The sequence below is a fragment of the Mirounga leonina genome, unplaced genomic scaffold (genome assembly GCF_011800145.1).
Source record: "Mirounga leonina isolate KUSES-001 unplaced genomic scaffold, KU_Mleo_1.0 Mir_201, whole genome shotgun sequence".
In the NCBI taxonomy this organism is placed as follows: Eukaryota; Metazoa; Chordata; class Mammalia; order Carnivora; family Phocidae; genus Mirounga; species Mirounga leonina.
In genome coordinates, this window is record NW_023270504.1 from 200,129 (window position 1) to 218,767 (window position 18,639).

The following is an 18,639-nucleotide window of genomic DNA, read 5'->3' on the forward strand; positions in this document are numbered from 1 at the left end:
AAATAAATAAATAAATAAATAAATAAATAAATAAATAAATAAATAAAAATAAAAGTTCATTATCTTCTTAAAAAAGAAAAAGTTAGATTGTAGATTATCTTTTCTGAAGTTTCGGTTTGATTAATAGTACCACCACATCTACTTCCTAGGCAGGGCCAGCTTCATGGGTGTGTACCTGTGCACTCTCATAGGTCTCTGTGCTTAGAAGGGCCCCACAGTTGGTAAAATGCTCTGCCGCCACTGTCTTGAAATTCTTAATGATTTTTAAACAAGGAGTCCTTCATTTTCATTTTGCTTTGGGCCCCACAAATCATGTAGCCAGTCCTAACCTCAAAATGTATCATAGGCTTGGGGCGCCTGGGTGGCACAGTCAGTTGAGGATCTGACTCTTGGTTTCAACTTGGGTTGCAATCTCAGGGTGGTGAGATTGAGCCTCACGTCAGGCTCCACACTTAGAGCGGAGTCTGCTTGGGTTTCAGCCTCTGCCCCATTCTCTCCCTCTCAAATAAATAAATAAATAAATAAATAAATCTTTTTTTAAAAATGCATCATAGGCTTATTTTTATGCTAAAAATTAAACTGATATTTACAAAGCATGTATCTTTGTCCTTAATACCATCCCTCAACAAGTTTCTATTCAACTACTGGTTCTGCTACCTTAAACGCCTCTAATCCTGAACAGGTGCAGTTGGATGATGACTAATGACTTGCAACAGGAAACCTGTGATTTGTCGATGCAAAAAGAGAATGACAGTATCACATTATTATATATGACGGAGCTCAAATAAATTGATAATTTAAAATAGTGGTATCTGATTTTTGACAGTTTCATAAATTTGAATATATATATACATATGTTACATGTACATATTTATGATACATACAAGCTTATGATGGATTTTTCTTTCATCAAATGTTCTTTTTGAAAATAGTGACTTAATGTACTGCTGTTCAAAAGGAAATTAAATTCAATTTACTAGTTTATACTTAGCAATGTTATCCAAATGAAGTTTTTGGAAGTGCCAATGGAAGGACACCTACAGACATTAATTGGAAACATCTTATTGCCTACGTCCCACAGATTTCCAAGTTTTTTTCAGAGAATATATAAATAATTAAAATGGCTTCTTCAGTGAGCTAGCTAGTCAGCTCAGGGGGAAAATGACCACACCAGCCTCTTTCCTAGCTACCAGCTAAGTCAACTGCAATTCAAAAAAAACTTCCCACGGGGGGGAAAAAAAAAGGTTAAATGTAGAGCTAAAAAGAAGACACCACACAGTCCAGGACTAACATTAGGTTACATTCTAATAAAATATCTGGACTTCAGGAAAAAGAATCCTTTGGGACTTTAAATATCATTCATTTAAAAGTGAGGAAAAAATCAAGCTGGTTCTGGATTTTTCCATTAAAACATTCAGTACTAAAAGACAGTGAAATGCCTACAAAGTTTTTAAAGAAGATAAAACCCCAATATTTTGCAACCAACCAAACTGTTTTTTCAAGAGTCCAACTATAAAAACAACAACAGATTTGAACTTTAGCCTGAATGTTATTGGAATTTCATATATATCCACACACTAATTCACTTCAATAAATACTTTCCATAGTCTTTGCATTGTAATCTTAGTTGAATCTCAAATTCTACCTTATTGGGAATTCTGTTTTCCAAGAATAGACTTATTTTTAAAGGGAATTCATTTCACATGTTTGCAGTATTTGGACCTAAAATCTCTGATGCATTGTAACATTTATTCAGAGTGAGACGTGCAATGACAGAATTTTAGAGCTAAAGAAATACATACATTCCTCTTTTAGAGCATTTTTTCTCAAAAGTAGTGAAGGATTAGGGGAACTACACAGGGGAGATTTTTAAAAATAAAACACTGTCACTTCTGTTTCCCCCTGACCTTAACTCCCTGCCTCCAAATGACAGTCACTGTTTAGTGAGATGCAGTGTCATTATTCAGTTGTTGAAATGGGGTGGGCGGGGGGAAGTGGCAGGTTTCTCAACCACTTCTGGGATTAATTAGCAAAAAGAAAGTAAGACCTGAGAGCTGAGTGATTTCTCGGCATCATGGTATTTACAGGTAGAGCTGGGTCTCTTGACTCCTGACTCCTTCCACTCTATCACACTCGTATTCAATAACTTCAGAAAAGATGGGCTAACCAGAATTGCAGTTATCTATAAGGCTGTTTTGGTACCTCTTGCTGCTCACCAACACATACCATGAATAAAATTAACTGCTCCCTCCTCTACAGTCCTAGAACACTGTCCATAAAGCTAGTATAGCTCATAAGTGCTAATGCAGAATGAGTGGTTTATGCATAGCTATTATTCCCCTACCCCGAATGAGATGCGAGATAGAACAAAACATGTTCATTTTTGTTTTCCCAATGCCTAACACAGTTCCTTCCACCTACTGATTTTCATCAAATATTTCTGGGATTGGGGGCGCCTGGGTGGCTCAGTTGGTTAAGCGACTGCCTTCGGCTCAGGTCATGATCCTGGAGTCCCGGGATCGAGTCCCGCATCGGGCTCCCTGCTTGGCAGGGAGTCTGCTTCTCCCTCTGACCCTCCTCCCTCTCATGCTCTTTGTCTCTCATTCTCTCGGTCTCAAATAAATAAATAAAATCTTTAAAAATATATATATTTCTGGGATTGAATTCAACCCATTATATTGCTATACTCAAAAATCATATTAAGGTTCCAGTACAAATGACTCAAATATATCATAGACAATTACATTATAAAGTTCAGTTTAAATTGAATTTTTAAAGGAGATCTCTCTGCAGGCTACTCTAACTAATTTATGACATTTTTCAAAGTATACTAAATCATAAGGAATCATTTCCATTAATTACCTTGACTGCTCTCTTCCTTTCATGAAAACATTAATCATTCTTTACATCTTTACTCTTACCTCTTTCATAAAGACCAATTCATCTTACATTAAACTTTCAAACCATCTTAATTCCATCAATATCTTTTGCATTCCACAATATAAATGTAATTCCCCTCTTTTTTCATACTTAGTATGATTGTTGATTATAGTCACTATATTATTGCAAATGTACACAGATACGTAAATAACGAAAAATGGGAAGAAACCATGCACGCTGAACCATTTCAGAGGTTATCTCTGAGGAGAGCAATGAAAGTAAGCCCATGCAATCAAAGAAGACTTTAACGTTGTGCCCTGTTGTCTTCATGGAATGAACCTTTCAGACCAGAAAAGAAAGACAAGGAGCCAAAAGAAAGAAAACAGAAGCCATAGTTCCTGACATCACTCATAAGGCTTAGCTGAACATCTAGTTCTTTAGTTCTCTTTCTGATTGTGTAGACTGGAGTGGATTTATGTTACTAGCCATTTAAAGAACCTGTCCAATTCTGTAGTCAAGAGTATGCTTCCCTTAGCTGGAATGATACATCTCTTCACCCCCTACATCCCTATTGGCATCCTACGTCTCCACCCACGTAACTTCCTACTATCATAGTAAACAGAAGATGGAAAACTTAAGTGAAAACAACCCTTCCATTTCCCCAAATTTCATATTCTAGTTAATGATATAAAGGCAGAAAACCTTCATTGTACATACCCTGTTCAAAGCTGCTAGGACCAGTTTATGAATATCATTCTTCAAACACTGTTTTTTAACCACATTTAGCTTATGTTGATATTCAGTATCTTCCCTGGACTCTTCTGGCATGCCTAAATAAATAAATAAATAAATAAATAAATAAATAAATAAATTCTCATAAAGATTTAAGCTGAGCAGATTGTCACTTTGTAGAAATGATCATAATTAACCTAACAATACATACACATGTTGTTCTTTTTTCTAACGCATAGTTCCTTTTCAAACAACCCTTATCTTTAAGGAATTTATAAAAAAAAAATTATCATTGAATATAAAATAAATACAGCGAGTGTGGATGTTTACTGAATTTAAGGATAATTGGGCGATGGGCATTAAGGAAGGCATTTGATATAATGAACACTGGGTGTTATTTGCAACTGATGAATCACCAAATTCTATCTCTGAAGCTAATAAAAAAATGTTTAAATAAAAAAAGAGAAAAATAAATAAATATAGTAGCAGAAAGTTACTCCGTGGAGAAATTTTCTGTAGCAAACAATGTCTTTTTTGTTCAAATAAGCTGTACTCATACAGAAGTTAAAAGATTTTTATGCAACAATAGACAACTTGAGAAAAGCTCAGTTATTTGGATTACAACAGAAAAAGGTCAGATATGAAATGCAGACAGAAAAGAAAAAAAGATTTTAGTTTCAGCATTATGATGGTAAAGAGTATGTAGTTTTGTTAAAAGTGCTCTAAGGCTGTCTACTAGTGTTAAGTTACTTAAAGGAAACATATTCCTTATTAAGCTACCTGGTAACAAAACTATCTTAAAACTTGGAAAAACAGGAAGTCAAAAAATATTGGTTATAGAATAGAATATATAAAACAATTATTATGAATGAATGAGCTCTCCAAAACCTGTGACTATAAAAATAATGATTAATAAATAATTCTTTATCATCTTTCACTTCAAACATTTGTATTAACATGAACTATAAACTGGCTGCATATAGAGCTTTTCATCTACCCAACAAAAAAAACTTGAAGGTTACCTATATCCCAGAGGTGCTGCTACATGTTGGGAATTCCACAATGAATAACAAAGGCTGGATGGATCACCACCCTCCTGGAGCTTTCAGTCCTCATTTTAAAATGTATTCAAACCGGCTCAGACATTCACTACAGCTGTATGACCTTGGGCAAGTCACTTAAATTCTCTGTGTCTTATTTTCAGCAACCAAGCCCACGTTAATTTCTGAAACTGCCCATTGCATCCCAAGCAGACATAACCACTAAGAGCAGGCCTGCTGAGTAGTGAAAACTTCAGCACATGTAATAAGTCTTAATAAACATCCTTCTTACATTAAGACCAAATGAACATCACCATAAATTTCATCTCTGGTCTTTATTATATCACTTGACTTTCTACTGTCCATAGTAGATATAACTTCCTTTCCATGTAACAGCCCTTTAAAATGTATGTACTGCAAACTTTCTGAGGGCAGGATCCATAGCCTAATCATCTCCACATCACCAAGAGTTTCAAGCATAGTGCTTTAGATATAACAGTTGTTCAATATGTTTGTTGCACAAATGTATATTTAAAGTGCCTACTCTGCAGTCAGGCTGCATAGTTTGAAAATCTGGCTCCATTTTATAAGTTGTGACCTTAAAATCTCTACATTTCAATGCCTCTACATCTCAGCATTGAGACGCCTCAGTTTTATCATCTGTAAAATGGCACACACACACAAAGCAGTATCTGCCTTATGGGTTGCTGTGAGAATTTTAAAAAGTTTATATACATAAAGCACTTTGAATAATGCCTGACACATTTTAATTCCTCCAAGTTGTTCAGTTTTATTGTTATTAACTACAAATGAATGTGCTGTATTACAATTTTCATATCATCCTAAATCATCTCCAGATTAAACAAATTCAGTTTCTCTAAATTGTTCTTCTGGATGTGGTTTTATACTCACAATCAACTTCCTCTATACACTTCCCAATTTGCACAAGTCCCTTCTTAAACAATTTTACATTATTTCCTCTAGAACCGATAAAAGTCAAGAAAAAACCAATGAAATGTATTTTATTAAAATAACTGTGGCTTCATTATTATTTTATCAAAGCCACAGAGTCAATCACTCCAGTAACTTATTGTTATAAAAAAGAGAAGAAATTGAAAAGTACTAGATTGAAAGAAACTTAAGAGACATAATACCATATGTGATATATGACCCTGAATTGGATACTGTATTATATAACTTTGTTATAATATGCACCTTTGTTACAGTTAAGAATATCTGAATATGATCTAGTTAATAAATGAATTTAGATATTATAAGCACCTACCTCAACATGTTCAAAGCAGAATCATAATCAACCTCAAAACTACTGGGGTACTGATACTGTAGTTACTCATTGATATACAGAATGGTAAGATATAGTATGGCAAGTATGGTGCAATACAGGATAGCATGGTGTGGTATGGTAATACAGTATGGTAGAATAGAATAAAGTAGATGGTTAACAATAAAGAAATGTATTTACATACTAGTATGTTTATAAATGTGTCAATTAATATGTGTTTCCACACAAGAAAAATAATCCTAAAGTTATAAAATTGTTTCAAGGGTACTCGTTTAATACATCTAAGCATCATTATAAAAAACATCATTTATCATTTACATGCATCATTTCAAATATCTAAAGATTATTGACTATCAATATTGCTTCAGCGTCAATCTAAGAACAACAGAAGAAAAGAAATATTATATTCAAAATTTGCTTTTGAACTGAGAGAGTATTATTTTATTAACTAACAGATTTGGTTCTGAATGCTTTCTGCTTATCTTAAAAACTCAAATCTGGGCGCCTGGGTGGCTCAGTCGTTAAGCGTCTGCCTTCGGCTCAGGTCATGATCCCAGGGTCCTGGGATCGAGCCCCGCATTGGGCTCCCCGCTCGGCAGGAAGCCTGCTTCTCCCTCTCCCACTCCCCCTGCTTGTGTTCCTGCTCTCACTATTCTCTCTGTCAAATAAATAAATAAAATCTTTAAAAAAAACAAAACAAAACTCTAATCTACCCTCAAAAGATTAAGGCTGACACCTTTAAGGATAATCAAAATGGTTCCATTTTGTTTTGTCTTTTACAATCGACAAAGTTCAAAAAAAAAACTTGTAATAATATTTTCAAGCAAAATTATGTCTGTTAACTTATACCTTAAAAGTTGCCTGACAACTCTAAATAGCACATCATGATTCAATTCAAAATATATACATATATATATATATTTAAAGATTTTATTTATTTATTTGAGAGAGAGAGAATGAGAGAGAGCACATGAGAGGGGGGAGGGTCAGAGGGAGAAGCAGACTCCCCGCCGAGCAGGGAGCCCGATGCGGGACTCGATCCCGGGACTCCAGGATCATGACCTGAGCCGAAGGCAGTCGCTTAACCAACTGAGCCACCCAGGTGCCCCAATTCAAAATATATTAATCGAAGAGCTATTTTAATTCAACATACCAGGGGATTTAAAAAAAACAAAAAGATGACTGAAGAAAGCCCTCTCCTTGAAAAAAAAAACGTATATTCCTGTACTGAGTATACTTTTATTCTTAGAACCATAAAATACCAATATGATTACAGACAGTGGTATATTTAGGAAGATTTCATTTAAAAAGGACACACACACACACACAAATTGGGCTTTAAGAGAATTAGGAATTTTACCGAACAACAAGTAATTTCATCCCTGATATTCAGTCGTCAGAAAGTCCTGTCAAATCTATCTCCTCCCCACCATGTCTCATCTGACTATCGTGGCTGCCAACACAATCTCCCTGCAGGAAGCTTTTGCCCTGACAGTCATCCTCCGCGGCACAGTGTTATTGTTATAAATGGCAGATTTGGTCATGACACTACAGTTTTTATAAACACCTTTAATAAATTTGAACTGACTTCTGTTATAAAAGCACACACTGCTCAGTGTTGTGCTCAAGCGCTTGACTTCACGCCTCTGCCAGCCGTTCCCCGTTCACCCTCAGACACCAATCTCCTCACACGCCACACTTCACTCACCCCAGACCATGGGCACGCTCTCCTTCTGCCTGTCATATCCTGCCCAGCCTTTCTACCAGCTCAGTTTCATACACCCTTCAACTTCAAATATCTCAGTCGTGACCTACTCCTTTGAATACATTACTTGTGTCTTCACCAATATCCTCAGAGCCTTTTATGTAAACCTATGGTTGTAACAGCTCCCCTCACACTGTCTGGTCTTTATGCATTTGCATATCTGTCTACCTCGAAGCTCCTGTAATAGTAGAGGAGTGCCTTTTCCATGCATTTGTCATAACTGTGCAGCCCTCACAATGTTTAGAACATAAGAGGTACTTAATATATGTTGAATGCATGGAGGAGTAGGTGTTTTAAAGGGGATTTGGAGGACAAACAAGGTCACAAGAGAGGTTAAGTAGGAGCTAAAGGCGAAAAGATAGATGCTGTTGAGGTTAATGAGTAAAAGCCATGAGGTTCTATTTGAGAAAGATTAATTCAACTACAGAGTAAAAGAAGGCCTGAAAAGAGCAAAAGAGAAAGTGTGAATACTAGTTAGCTATTTTTATAGTTCAGACAAGAAACAAAACAACTTGGAAGGCAACAGAAATTGAAGAGAATTATCAGAGTGGACACTCTCTTTGGAGGTAAAGCTCTATACTTTATACTGCAGTGATTTCTTGTGTAAGTAAGTTATTGAATTTTCTTGTAAGTGAATCTGACTCTTCCACACATCTTTTTCCTCTCTTTTTATTTTTGGATTAGTGGGAAGATTTGCAGTTGGTTGGGAGAAACAGGCCCTTTAATTTTTGCCTAGAAAGTTGATATTTCACAAAAAGTCAGAAAATCCATTAAAATTGCCATCCCTTCCCATATCTATTATGTAACTTACCTGGAACTATAAAATGTAAAACAGCTCTTAGTGCCTCCAGCTGCACTGATAAGGATGCCTCGTGACTTTTCATAACTGTTATTATTTTGGGGGCCACTGCTGCCATCGTATCCAGGGTCGCGTTGCTGGAGATAGAACATCGAAATGCTTATGAAATGTACAACCTGGGCGCCTGGGTGGCTCAGTTGGTTAAGCGACTGCCTTCAGCTCAAGTCATGATCCTGGAGTCCCGGGATCGAGTCCCGCATCGGGCTCCCTGCTCGGCAGGGAGTCTGCTTCTCCCTCTGACCCTCCCCCCTTTCATGCTCTCTCTCAGTCTCTCTCTCTCAAATAAATAAATAAAAAATCTTTGAAAAAAAAAAAAAGAAAAGTACAACCTGATTCCACTGTACAAACACCAAGTTGAAACAAGTACAGGAAAACAGAACCATTCTATTTTATCAGAAAAAAGGCTGTATGAAAATGCATTTGCATTCAGTCATATGAGGAAACATATTTTAATTATTATTTAATTAAACTCTGGCTTCAAGAAGTAGAATTCATAGCAACCTGGGAATTCTTTTATTTAGTTTCACAAAACACAACTTCCTTCCGACCTACACACGGGTCACTGGCAACAACCCTGAGAAGTAGGTGTTATTGTCAGAAAAGTAGGCATTTTCCAGATGAGGAGTTTAGGCTGATGGAGGTTACGTATCAAGGTCCTATCACTAGAAGGTGAGAGAGTCAGGACTGGCACGCCAACCTGTCTGAGCCCTGAGGTCAGGGCGCTTTACTGCGTACCAACCTGCCTCTTCCAAATTAACACCCCTGGACTTCCTATTCGGTATTTTTAATCAGTTTAATTTGCATTAAAATCAGTTTCTCTAAGGTGTTATAGCTATTCTTTCTTTGCCATATGAAGAAATGCCACTTGACTAGACTTCAGTGGGTACTACAAACTTTAAAAGAGGTACGCCTGGCTTCAGGTAACAGTACCCTGTTAACTGAAACCTGGGCCTCTCCAAACCTTGTCCTCTCTCTATTCCACAGAAACAGTGTCACTGTTTGGGTTGCTTCATTCTGCTGTTATAATTATGCCCACTTTTGTGCACAAACTTGAGCACAGGGGCTGGAATTTGAGGGGAAGAGTGCTAGTTTGAGCCCTTGGCAATCTGAGGTGAAGGCATGTTGACTTGGCATTTAGCAGGTGGTGCGCCGCACATGCTGACTCAGGCAGGAGAACTGTGAATTTGGGACCCACAGGCTGATGGCATCGTGTGTGACAGGGACGTGGCTGGTTTTGCTTTTAATTTCTGTTTTTCTGGGAAACTCGATCTCTCCTTCTATTCTAAATATTTGGATAAAAGGAGTGTGCTAGGCTGAGAACATCAACAAGCACATCAAAGAACATACAGCATGATTCTGGTTAGTAAAAAAACAAACCCAGGAAGAATAAAACAAGATGAAATTAGAGAGGGAGACAAACCATAAGAGCCTCTTAAGCCTAGGGAACAAACTGAGGTTTGGTGGAGGGGAGGTAGGTGGGGGGGATGGGGTAGCTGGGTGATGGGCATGAAGGACGGCACGTGATGGACGTGATGGAATCAGCACTGGGTGTTATATGCAACTGATGAATCACTGAATCTACCTCTGAAACTAATGATAACACTATATGTTAATTAATTGAATTTAAATTAAAAAAAGGAACCCCCCCCCAAAAAAAACACCTTGTCCTCGCTTCACATGGTTCTGTGGTCCCTGTAATACAACCCCTCTCGTCCACCTGTAGGTCCCACTTTAAACACATGCCCTCCTTGTAGCTTCCCTTGTTTGTCATTCCACCTCATTCACTCCCCTCTAACTGCTGTGCCCCTCACACATTCCCGCTGTTATATTCTCACCCGGTATCGTGAACTGTGTACACATCAGTCTCCCCCACTGGACAATGAGTTCTTTAGTCACGGGCACGGGGTCCTCGTTAACTTGGATCCCCAGGACTAAAACTTTACATATTTTACATATGAGGGAACAGCCAGGAGCACAGATTGCACACAATCCCCCAGAGCAGAAAGAGAAGACAAAGTTAATTCAAATGAAAGAATAATAATAAATATTAGTTGTGAAAAAAGCAACAATTAGAAGCCACACGCTGATTTTATCTCATATAAATTTCACACATAATAATTCGAAAAACCATTTAAGGTTACATGCTGTATAACTGCCATCTTTCAAAACGTAGTCCATACCAAGCACAGAGTACAAAAGCCAACCTTCAACATGTTTCTATGATCTCTATCATCCTTTTCAATAGTTGGAGAAAATAAGTCTGTGGTATCAGTGAGATGAGATTATATTCCACAATGTTTCAATCTGCATCTGTCTTATGCTTTTCTTCTAATTCCTAGAAATATGTTTGAAATATTGATATTCTACCACGCCCAAGAGTATATATTTGGCATAAGTCCATGAATCTGTATTACCTTCCTTCAAAGAGATGATTTAGCATTTTACAGCCACTTTCAGCAACTTCAGGAGAATGTATATGCTTCTGCATTAACTCCAATACATTCAGGTATATTCCTTTTGACAACAGGATTTTTCTGAAATTAACTATAAAAATTTTTTAATGTTACTCATAGAAATGAAACAACATTTTCATAATTTCGCAGTAAGACACAGAATGTTAAGATAATCCAAATTCGTAGAAAAGTATATACAAGTACTTATGGAAGTTATATTTCATTGTAACTTAAAGATCATTAATGTTTATTTCTTTAAAATATACACCATTTCAAGGTTTTCACATTTATTAACATTTAGGTTGAGGTTTTGATTTTTAAGGTTTTACTCATAGAGTGAGTTGACTGGTACTAATATAATCCCATCCTTGTGAAAGAAGTGTGTCTGCAGAAATATGTTTTAAAATAATGCTCTCCAAGATAAGAACGAAAGTTACATTTCATTCTAATATTTATAACAGCTTCACAAAATAACTGCACTTACATAGAGCTAAGACTTGCTAGGTAGGCTAGACACTAGTGAGCTGTGAATCAGTTACAGGTGCATGCAGATACTGACCACCTCTCAGCTCTTGGGAAGCGGGGCAGTGGGGTGGGACAAGGCCTGGGACCACACTGGGCTGCCTTCAGCCTTGAGCTACCTTCTCCATTTATCCCAGGGGACTGTACAAACATTATTCTTTCTATGTATGCCATCATGTGCAAAGGGATAGAAAGCACTTATAGAGAGAATAATTACATAATTTCACAAAGTAATGCCAAAGCTTAAGAGATACAGATATGGGGGTGCCCGGGTGGCTCAGTCAGTTAAGCATCTGCCTTCAGCTCAGGCTCAGGTCATGAACCCAGTGTCCTGGGATCGGGCCCCACGTTGAGCTCCCTGCTCAGCAGGGAGTCTACTTCTCCCTCTCCTTCTCCCTCTACCCCTCCCCCTGCTCGCGCTCTCTCTCTCTCTCTGTCCCTCTCTCTCTCAAATAAATAATTTCTTTTCTTAAAAAAAAAAGAAATACAGATATTCTTTACAACTGACTTCACACTCTATGTGAGAAAGTAACTATAACCCAATGATTACAGAATATTTTTTTTCTTTGTAATAGACTTCTTTCGCTAAATGCAAATTCATTATCTTGAAGTTTCCATATAAATATCAATTGTCTTGAAGACTCTATTAAGTATCAATTCCAACATTACACACTGTAATTCAACACTCTGAAAGTGGCAGGAAAAGAAACTGAGAAAGTGTTAACTTAAGTACCACAGAGGGTCCCAACTTTGGATGGCTCAACTATGATTTTTCAGCCTTGTGATGGTGTGAAAGTGATACACATACAGTAGAAACCATACTTCAAATTTTGAATTTTGATCTCTTCCTGGACTAACAATATGTGGTATGATACTCTTTCTTGATATTGGGCAGTGGCAGCGAGCCACAAAATTACGAGTGAATAAACAATACATTTAACAAACACTCTCTACTTCCTCATTCTGTTTTTCACTTTCAGTACACTATTCAATAAATTACATGAGATAGTCAACACTCTAGTATAAAATAGACTTTGTGTTAGATGATTTTGCCCAATTGTAGGCTAATGTAAGTCTTCTGAGCACACTTCAGTTCGGCTAGGCTAAATTACGATGTTCAGTAGTTTAGGTATATTAAACGCATTTTCAACTTTCAACATTTTCAACCTACAATGGGTTTATCGGACATAACCCCATCCTAAGTCAAGAAAGAGCTGTATTTTGTGTGTGTGTTTTTTTAAGATTATTTATTTATTTATTTATTTGGTGGGGGGATGGTCGGAGGGAGAAGCAGACTCCCTGATGAGTCTGGGGAGCCCGATGCAGAACTCAATCCCAGGACTCCAGGATCATGACCTGAGCCGAAGGCAGTCACTTAACCAACTGAGCCACCCTCAAATTGGGAAAGGAAGAAATGATAGAAAATAGGGAAAACTCAGAAATAAGTGGAATTGATGTACACATTCTAAAATACTGCCAAAATCTGAAAAACTCATACCTTTCAAAGACACCCAGAATATCACAGATTAAAATATAATAAGTTGGTTATTTTGCTTGGTTATGTCAGAAGTTTTAAGAACCCCTCCTAAAGTGGCTAAATTATAACCTAGGGAATACTTTAAAAGATAGAAGTCCCTCTAGACCGGCCGTTCTCAAACTGCAGAGAGCATCAGTGCCACCTGGAGGGCCTGTTGAAAAAGAGATTGTTGGGTCCCGAACCCAGAGTTTGTGATTCAGCAGGTCTGAACAGGGCCCTAGAATTTACATTTTTAACAAGTTCCCTGGAGATGTTACTGTTCCAGGGACCACAGATTAAGAACCACTGTCCCGGATACTAACTTTTGACTTAAAAATTAAAAATTGAGAATAGAAATTTCATCAAACACTGGACCTAGAAGAAATTACATCATGGAGTCACTTCAGAGTTTATAAAACATTTTAGACATCTTATCTCATTTACCGTATATCTACACAATACCCCTGACCTCTTCCACTCCATTTTAGCAATCAATTACCTGCTTTAAAGAGCCAATAATAATATGCAACTTCCTTCAGCTCTTCAGTCAATATTCACCTTCTTTCCCGGTTGCCTTATCACCATTTTATCTCCTCTGACCCCTAACACGTATCCTCCTTCTTTGCTTCATTTTTTTTTTTCATAGCTACCTCACATATCATATATTTTATTTAGCCTTACTATCTGTCTTCCCGTCACTAGAGTTTAAGCTCCCTGAACCTGGGAGTATTCTATTTAACTGATATATCCCAAGTGCCTAGATCATTGTCTGGCAGTAGTTCAATAAACATTAACTGAATTAATTGATTAAGTGAGGAAAACGTCACATAGGATGTTCAAGCTTTGGCCTGGGTAACACCATGGCAGAAACCAGTTCTTCTGCCTGCCAGTCCAGTCATTTTTCTAGAAAACCACATCCAGCCCTGCATACCCAATGTTTCCAAGTGTCTTTCAATGAGAAGTTGCCTACAGAGGTTGGTGACCGAGCTGCTCAGTTCTTAATATTCTCCTGCGGCAGAACTCCAAGAACAATATAAGGGATCTGAGTACAGTTTACCCAGCAGGTGGCCAAGAACAAAGAGGTAAGGAATCAGGAAGAGCAGGGCACTGATTCTGAACAAAGAAATCAAGGTTGACTCCAAATGTAACTAATCCTCAAACACTAGTTATTTTGTTGGCATATCAAAGATTTCCACAGGGTAAAAAACTACAGCACCAACACAATATGTGTACATGGTCAAGGTTGCTCTTCTCTCCTAGATGTGTCACACAAAAGCAACCAAGTCTGGTCCTCATTTTCAGGAATGAGGTCCTATCCAGGCCTCAGCACAGTAGAAGATGGGAGATTTAAGGACAGCAATTCCCTTTTCTACCACTCCTACTCTGACTCATCCTCCCAGAGGGCAACCCCTGTCTGTCTGTAAGGGCTCTTGCCCACTCAAGTGTTTTATTAAAGTGCATCTGAGAGGTAGAGTGAGAAAGGAGGAAAAGGAAGAAGAAATTATTTTCCTCGTGATTTGACTTAAATAACAGCATTGAGAAACCTGCATGGAGTGGTTTCTTGATTCCTTTCACTCTATGCAGGTTCTCTACTAACAGGTGGTGCTAGCATTGGTCTTTGTTTCTGTCTTTGTGTGTTTTTCTCTCTTTTGCTCCCTCCAAAAATATCCTGCAAGACCTGCCAAGTCCCAATGCCTTTCTGATGAGTTTTCTCCCAAGATTTTCTGGCAGTATTTCCTGTTCATGGGGGCCTGGAATCTGAACAGCCAGAGCCTCAATTTTAAAACTCAGAATCTTTCCAAAGATATAATAGCCATTTTTGTCTCCTTAATAATGAAAAGCTATAAGACTTACACATAAAGGACAATTTTACCAGATTTTAAAATGGTGAATATCTCTCCACCCACTGCATTATCTAGAAAGTGTTCCTTAAAAAAATAACAGGAACAGTATATTAAAGAAAATGGAAAAAAGTGACCATTTGGTACCAAAAAAAAAAAAAAATCCCACTCAACACAAGGTAAAAGTCCATCAACGAGGAACTGGTTCATAAAATAGGATCTAGGTGTACACTGGGAAACTACATGGCCATTAAAAATGTAAATATGAAATTTTACATTTATCAGCACCAAAAATGAAACATGTAAAATCTGCTTTTAAAATTATTGATATTATCCCATTTTGGCAAAAAATAGAAAATATATAGTATATGTCACATGTGAGTACACACACAGAAATTCAGGAAAAAAATCAAAATGTTTATTTTCTTCTTTATCCTTTTGCCTATATATAAATATCTCTATATATCAGATACATAGATCTACATATTTGAATTTTTATAACATATTGTCTTTATAATTAAAACAATACAAAGTGTGTTTCCTCATATTAAAAAATGGTGCACCCCTTACCATTTTGTTCTAATAGAGTTGACAATGCATTTGCAGATGCCTGGAAGACTTCTTTTGATGAAGAATGCATCAGCATGGAGAGCATCACTTCCCTATGAGCTGGGAACCTTTCACAAATTCAATCACAATATTACTGGTAATCTTTTTAATAATTAGTTCAAATATTCATGTATCATTATCTAATCTCTCTAACAACAAATAAAGGCTTATAAACATTTCATGCCACCTCCACTTACAAGAGTGAATTATAGTTAAACAGTTTTATATTTAAAAGATAGTTCAAATCCACTAAATACTAATAAATCAGTATTTCTCTGTTTCTTCAAAGTTGATAAGCAGTAGGGGGGGAAAGACTCAGCAAATATATAAGGAGGTAGTAAGAGTAAAAAGATAAAGTGAGAAAAAGAAGATAACGGAAACAAGAAAAAAAATGAAAATCATAAAGGAGCATCATGAGTTTTAAAAGTGTAGAACATAATATATTTTCTTTTAATAGTATATTTATTTTAAAGTTCTTATGGATATTGAGGAATGAGTGTGCTATGAGCTGAAATTTATAAACTGCACCATGAACCTAACCTCTTAAAAAGACTACTCAAAGTGGATTAGGATGCTGGTTTAACATACAGTTTTCAAAAGAATTAGTTTCCTTTCAAAATGGAGATATATAATTAAATGGCATCTGTGTTATTAATTCTCTCCTGGTTGGCAATGGATCATGATACAAACAGATTTTCAGGATTAGAGATATAGTCTATAGAGATATAGACTATTACTATTTAAGTTTCCAAGATAAGTCATTCAAAAGTCATCAAAAGCAAGAGCATACCCAGAGCAAACATAAGCATTTCCATAAAGCACAAACTCATGGGCATGAAACAACTCTGATAGACACAAAACTCCTGTTTACAGTTTGTGTCTTTGAGAAAGAGGACTGGTCTTATGAAGCTTGAATTACACTCCTGCAGAATGCCTCCTCAAGAGCTGACACCTACAAATAACCCTCTCAGGAGAACACAGGTCAACAATGCCACATCAAGTGAGGAATCACTAAGGAGGCCTCTGACCACATTGCATTCACGATATTGACAACCTGCTAACTAGTCACGGCAACAGAAAAGGTCACAGATGACTCTGCCATCTCTGTCACCTGAGATTAATTAACATAGCATTTTTAAATGATCAGCTAGAAAATTGAAAGTTCTTTTCTCAATGATTCATAATTCGATTCCAAATTATTGGGCAATAACTCTCAAACACATCAGGGATCAAAATATTATATACACTCTACTATTTTGTGGTAGCACTTGAAACATATATGCCTATATCAAAAATATGTCTAACAATAAAAGTTACACAGTATTTTATATGAATCGATTAAAAATGTAATTAAAATTTTCTATCATATAAAATCAAAACTACTGACTGGCCATCTTCATCTCCAATCTTCTCATGTAAACTGTTTTGGTACATAAGGAGATTGTTAAGGGCCCAGCATGCAGCTTCCTGGATCAGGGGAGAAAAAAGAAACCTGTCAAAACATAAATTAATGAACAAACATAATTTTGAATAACTATAATATTTATGAAAGAGTACAACCTGCACATGCTTATTCTTTCTATGCCATGTTAATGCTTTGTAACAGGTTTCCAACCAGAACAATTTATCTTCTTCCTCATCATCAGTCTCCGAATTCTCATTCTTTTCCTCTAAATCTTGATTTAAGAAAATGGTCTCAGCTTGAAAAAATATAAATATATGACTTACTTACAGTTTGAATGACCAACATGAAGTCCATATTTTGAAACATTATGAAAAAGTGAGGTATTCCTTAGTTGTGGCCTTAGTTCATTATAAAGACTTTTTTAAATATATTACACACCTCAGAATACTGCTATTCCATCAAATGAGGAAGAGAGTACCAAACAAACCTAATAGATTAGAGGAAGATTAACTGAGATTAGCTGTCCAATAACAAAGCTAAATCAAGGATGTATTTACTCATGTACAAAGTGGGAATGGTATAATTATCACAACTGTTAGTTCCCTTGAAAGTATCTTCTATTAGAAAATGAATTACATTAGGACAAAAAAGCCAATTAATGATACCTTCTCTACATACGACTTTCTTGTTATAACGATGTCTTGTTATAATGTTCACATTCAAGATCAAATGCAGCTATAAAAATTTCCTTTTGAGTACAGTTACTTACTGAGGAGCGCTAAACAGCTGAGTGCTGCAATCTGTAACGTGGCGTTCTCTGAATATCGCCGCACGGCTTTCACCACAAACTCATGTACCTCATTTAATACCAGAATATTAAAAAAATTACCTAAAAGGTAAGTGAGATACTAGCTGAATTCTCATCCATGGAACTTAAATTACCTTGAGTTATACAACAGTATTTATATCAATAAATATGAAGAGTGAATACTTTAATGACATTAAGGTATATATTAATTTAATTAAAATAGCTTAATATAATTGCATAAAGGCTTGAAAATTTATTTCATGAAGTCATTTAATTATCTTACTTAGACAAAGGAACTGACTGAGCAAAAATAGTGGTATGTTTGGGTTACATTAATTTTGTGTTCTTTCACTCCCTCTCATGTCATTATCATATAAAACAATGAGGTATCTGTTATGCATGGCTTTTGTACAAAACAGCTTGATTTTCTAAAGATGAGGGAGAAAACCTCCCTTGTGATTAAGTGCTTTTGCCGAACCCTTCTTTCTCTTAAAGGAATGCTGCTCAGAAAACTCATTAGCATGCATCATTTACTTGATCTTATCTGTGATGATCTTAGAAAAAAAAAGTAAGAGAATATTTCACCCCCTCTAACCCAAACCAGGAAGAAGTCTCACCCCTTTCTACATTCACTTTTCTGAGAATCAACACATCATCCAAAAATCTAAATCCTTATGAGGAAGGAATTTGTAAATGATATTCCACATGTATGTGCCTCCTTCCATTTAAGCCTATTTGTAACTCTCTAACAGTCACAAGTTTCCTTCTAGAAGTAAGAATGAGGGGCGCCTGGGTGGCTCAGTTATGATCAGGTCATGATCTGGGGTCAAGACCTTTGTGGGCTCCCTGCTCAGCGGGGAGTCTGCTTCGCCCTCTCCCTCTGCCTCTTCCGCAGCTCCTGCACTC

General features: G+C 36.7%; 1 protein-coding gene across 2 annotated transcripts in view; it reads right to left on the minus strand.

Annotated features, from left to right (window-relative positions):
- Positions 1–18,639, minus strand: part of LRRK2 (leucine rich repeat kinase 2) — a 158,359-nt gene that overhangs the window by 119,619 nt on the left and 20,101 nt on the right. For both annotated transcript variants that reach the window (XR_004683328.1, XM_035027906.1), the window contains exons 8-14: positions 17,695–17,814; positions 17,081–17,220; positions 16,908–16,987; positions 15,482–15,588; positions 10,994–11,123; positions 8,532–8,656; positions 3,598–3,710 (exon numbers count right to left, since the gene is read on the minus strand). Coding sequence is in view for 1 of the 2 variants with exons in the window: in XM_035027906.1 (XP_034883797.1) it covers positions 3,598–3,710; positions 8,532–8,656; positions 10,994–11,123; positions 15,482–15,588; positions 16,908–16,987; positions 17,081–17,220; positions 17,695–17,814 (815 nt within the window). In the remaining variant the exon portion in view is untranslated. The remainder of the gene's footprint in view (positions 1–3,597; positions 3,711–8,531; positions 8,657–10,993; positions 11,124–15,481; positions 15,589–16,907; positions 16,988–17,080; positions 17,221–17,694; positions 17,815–18,639) is intronic.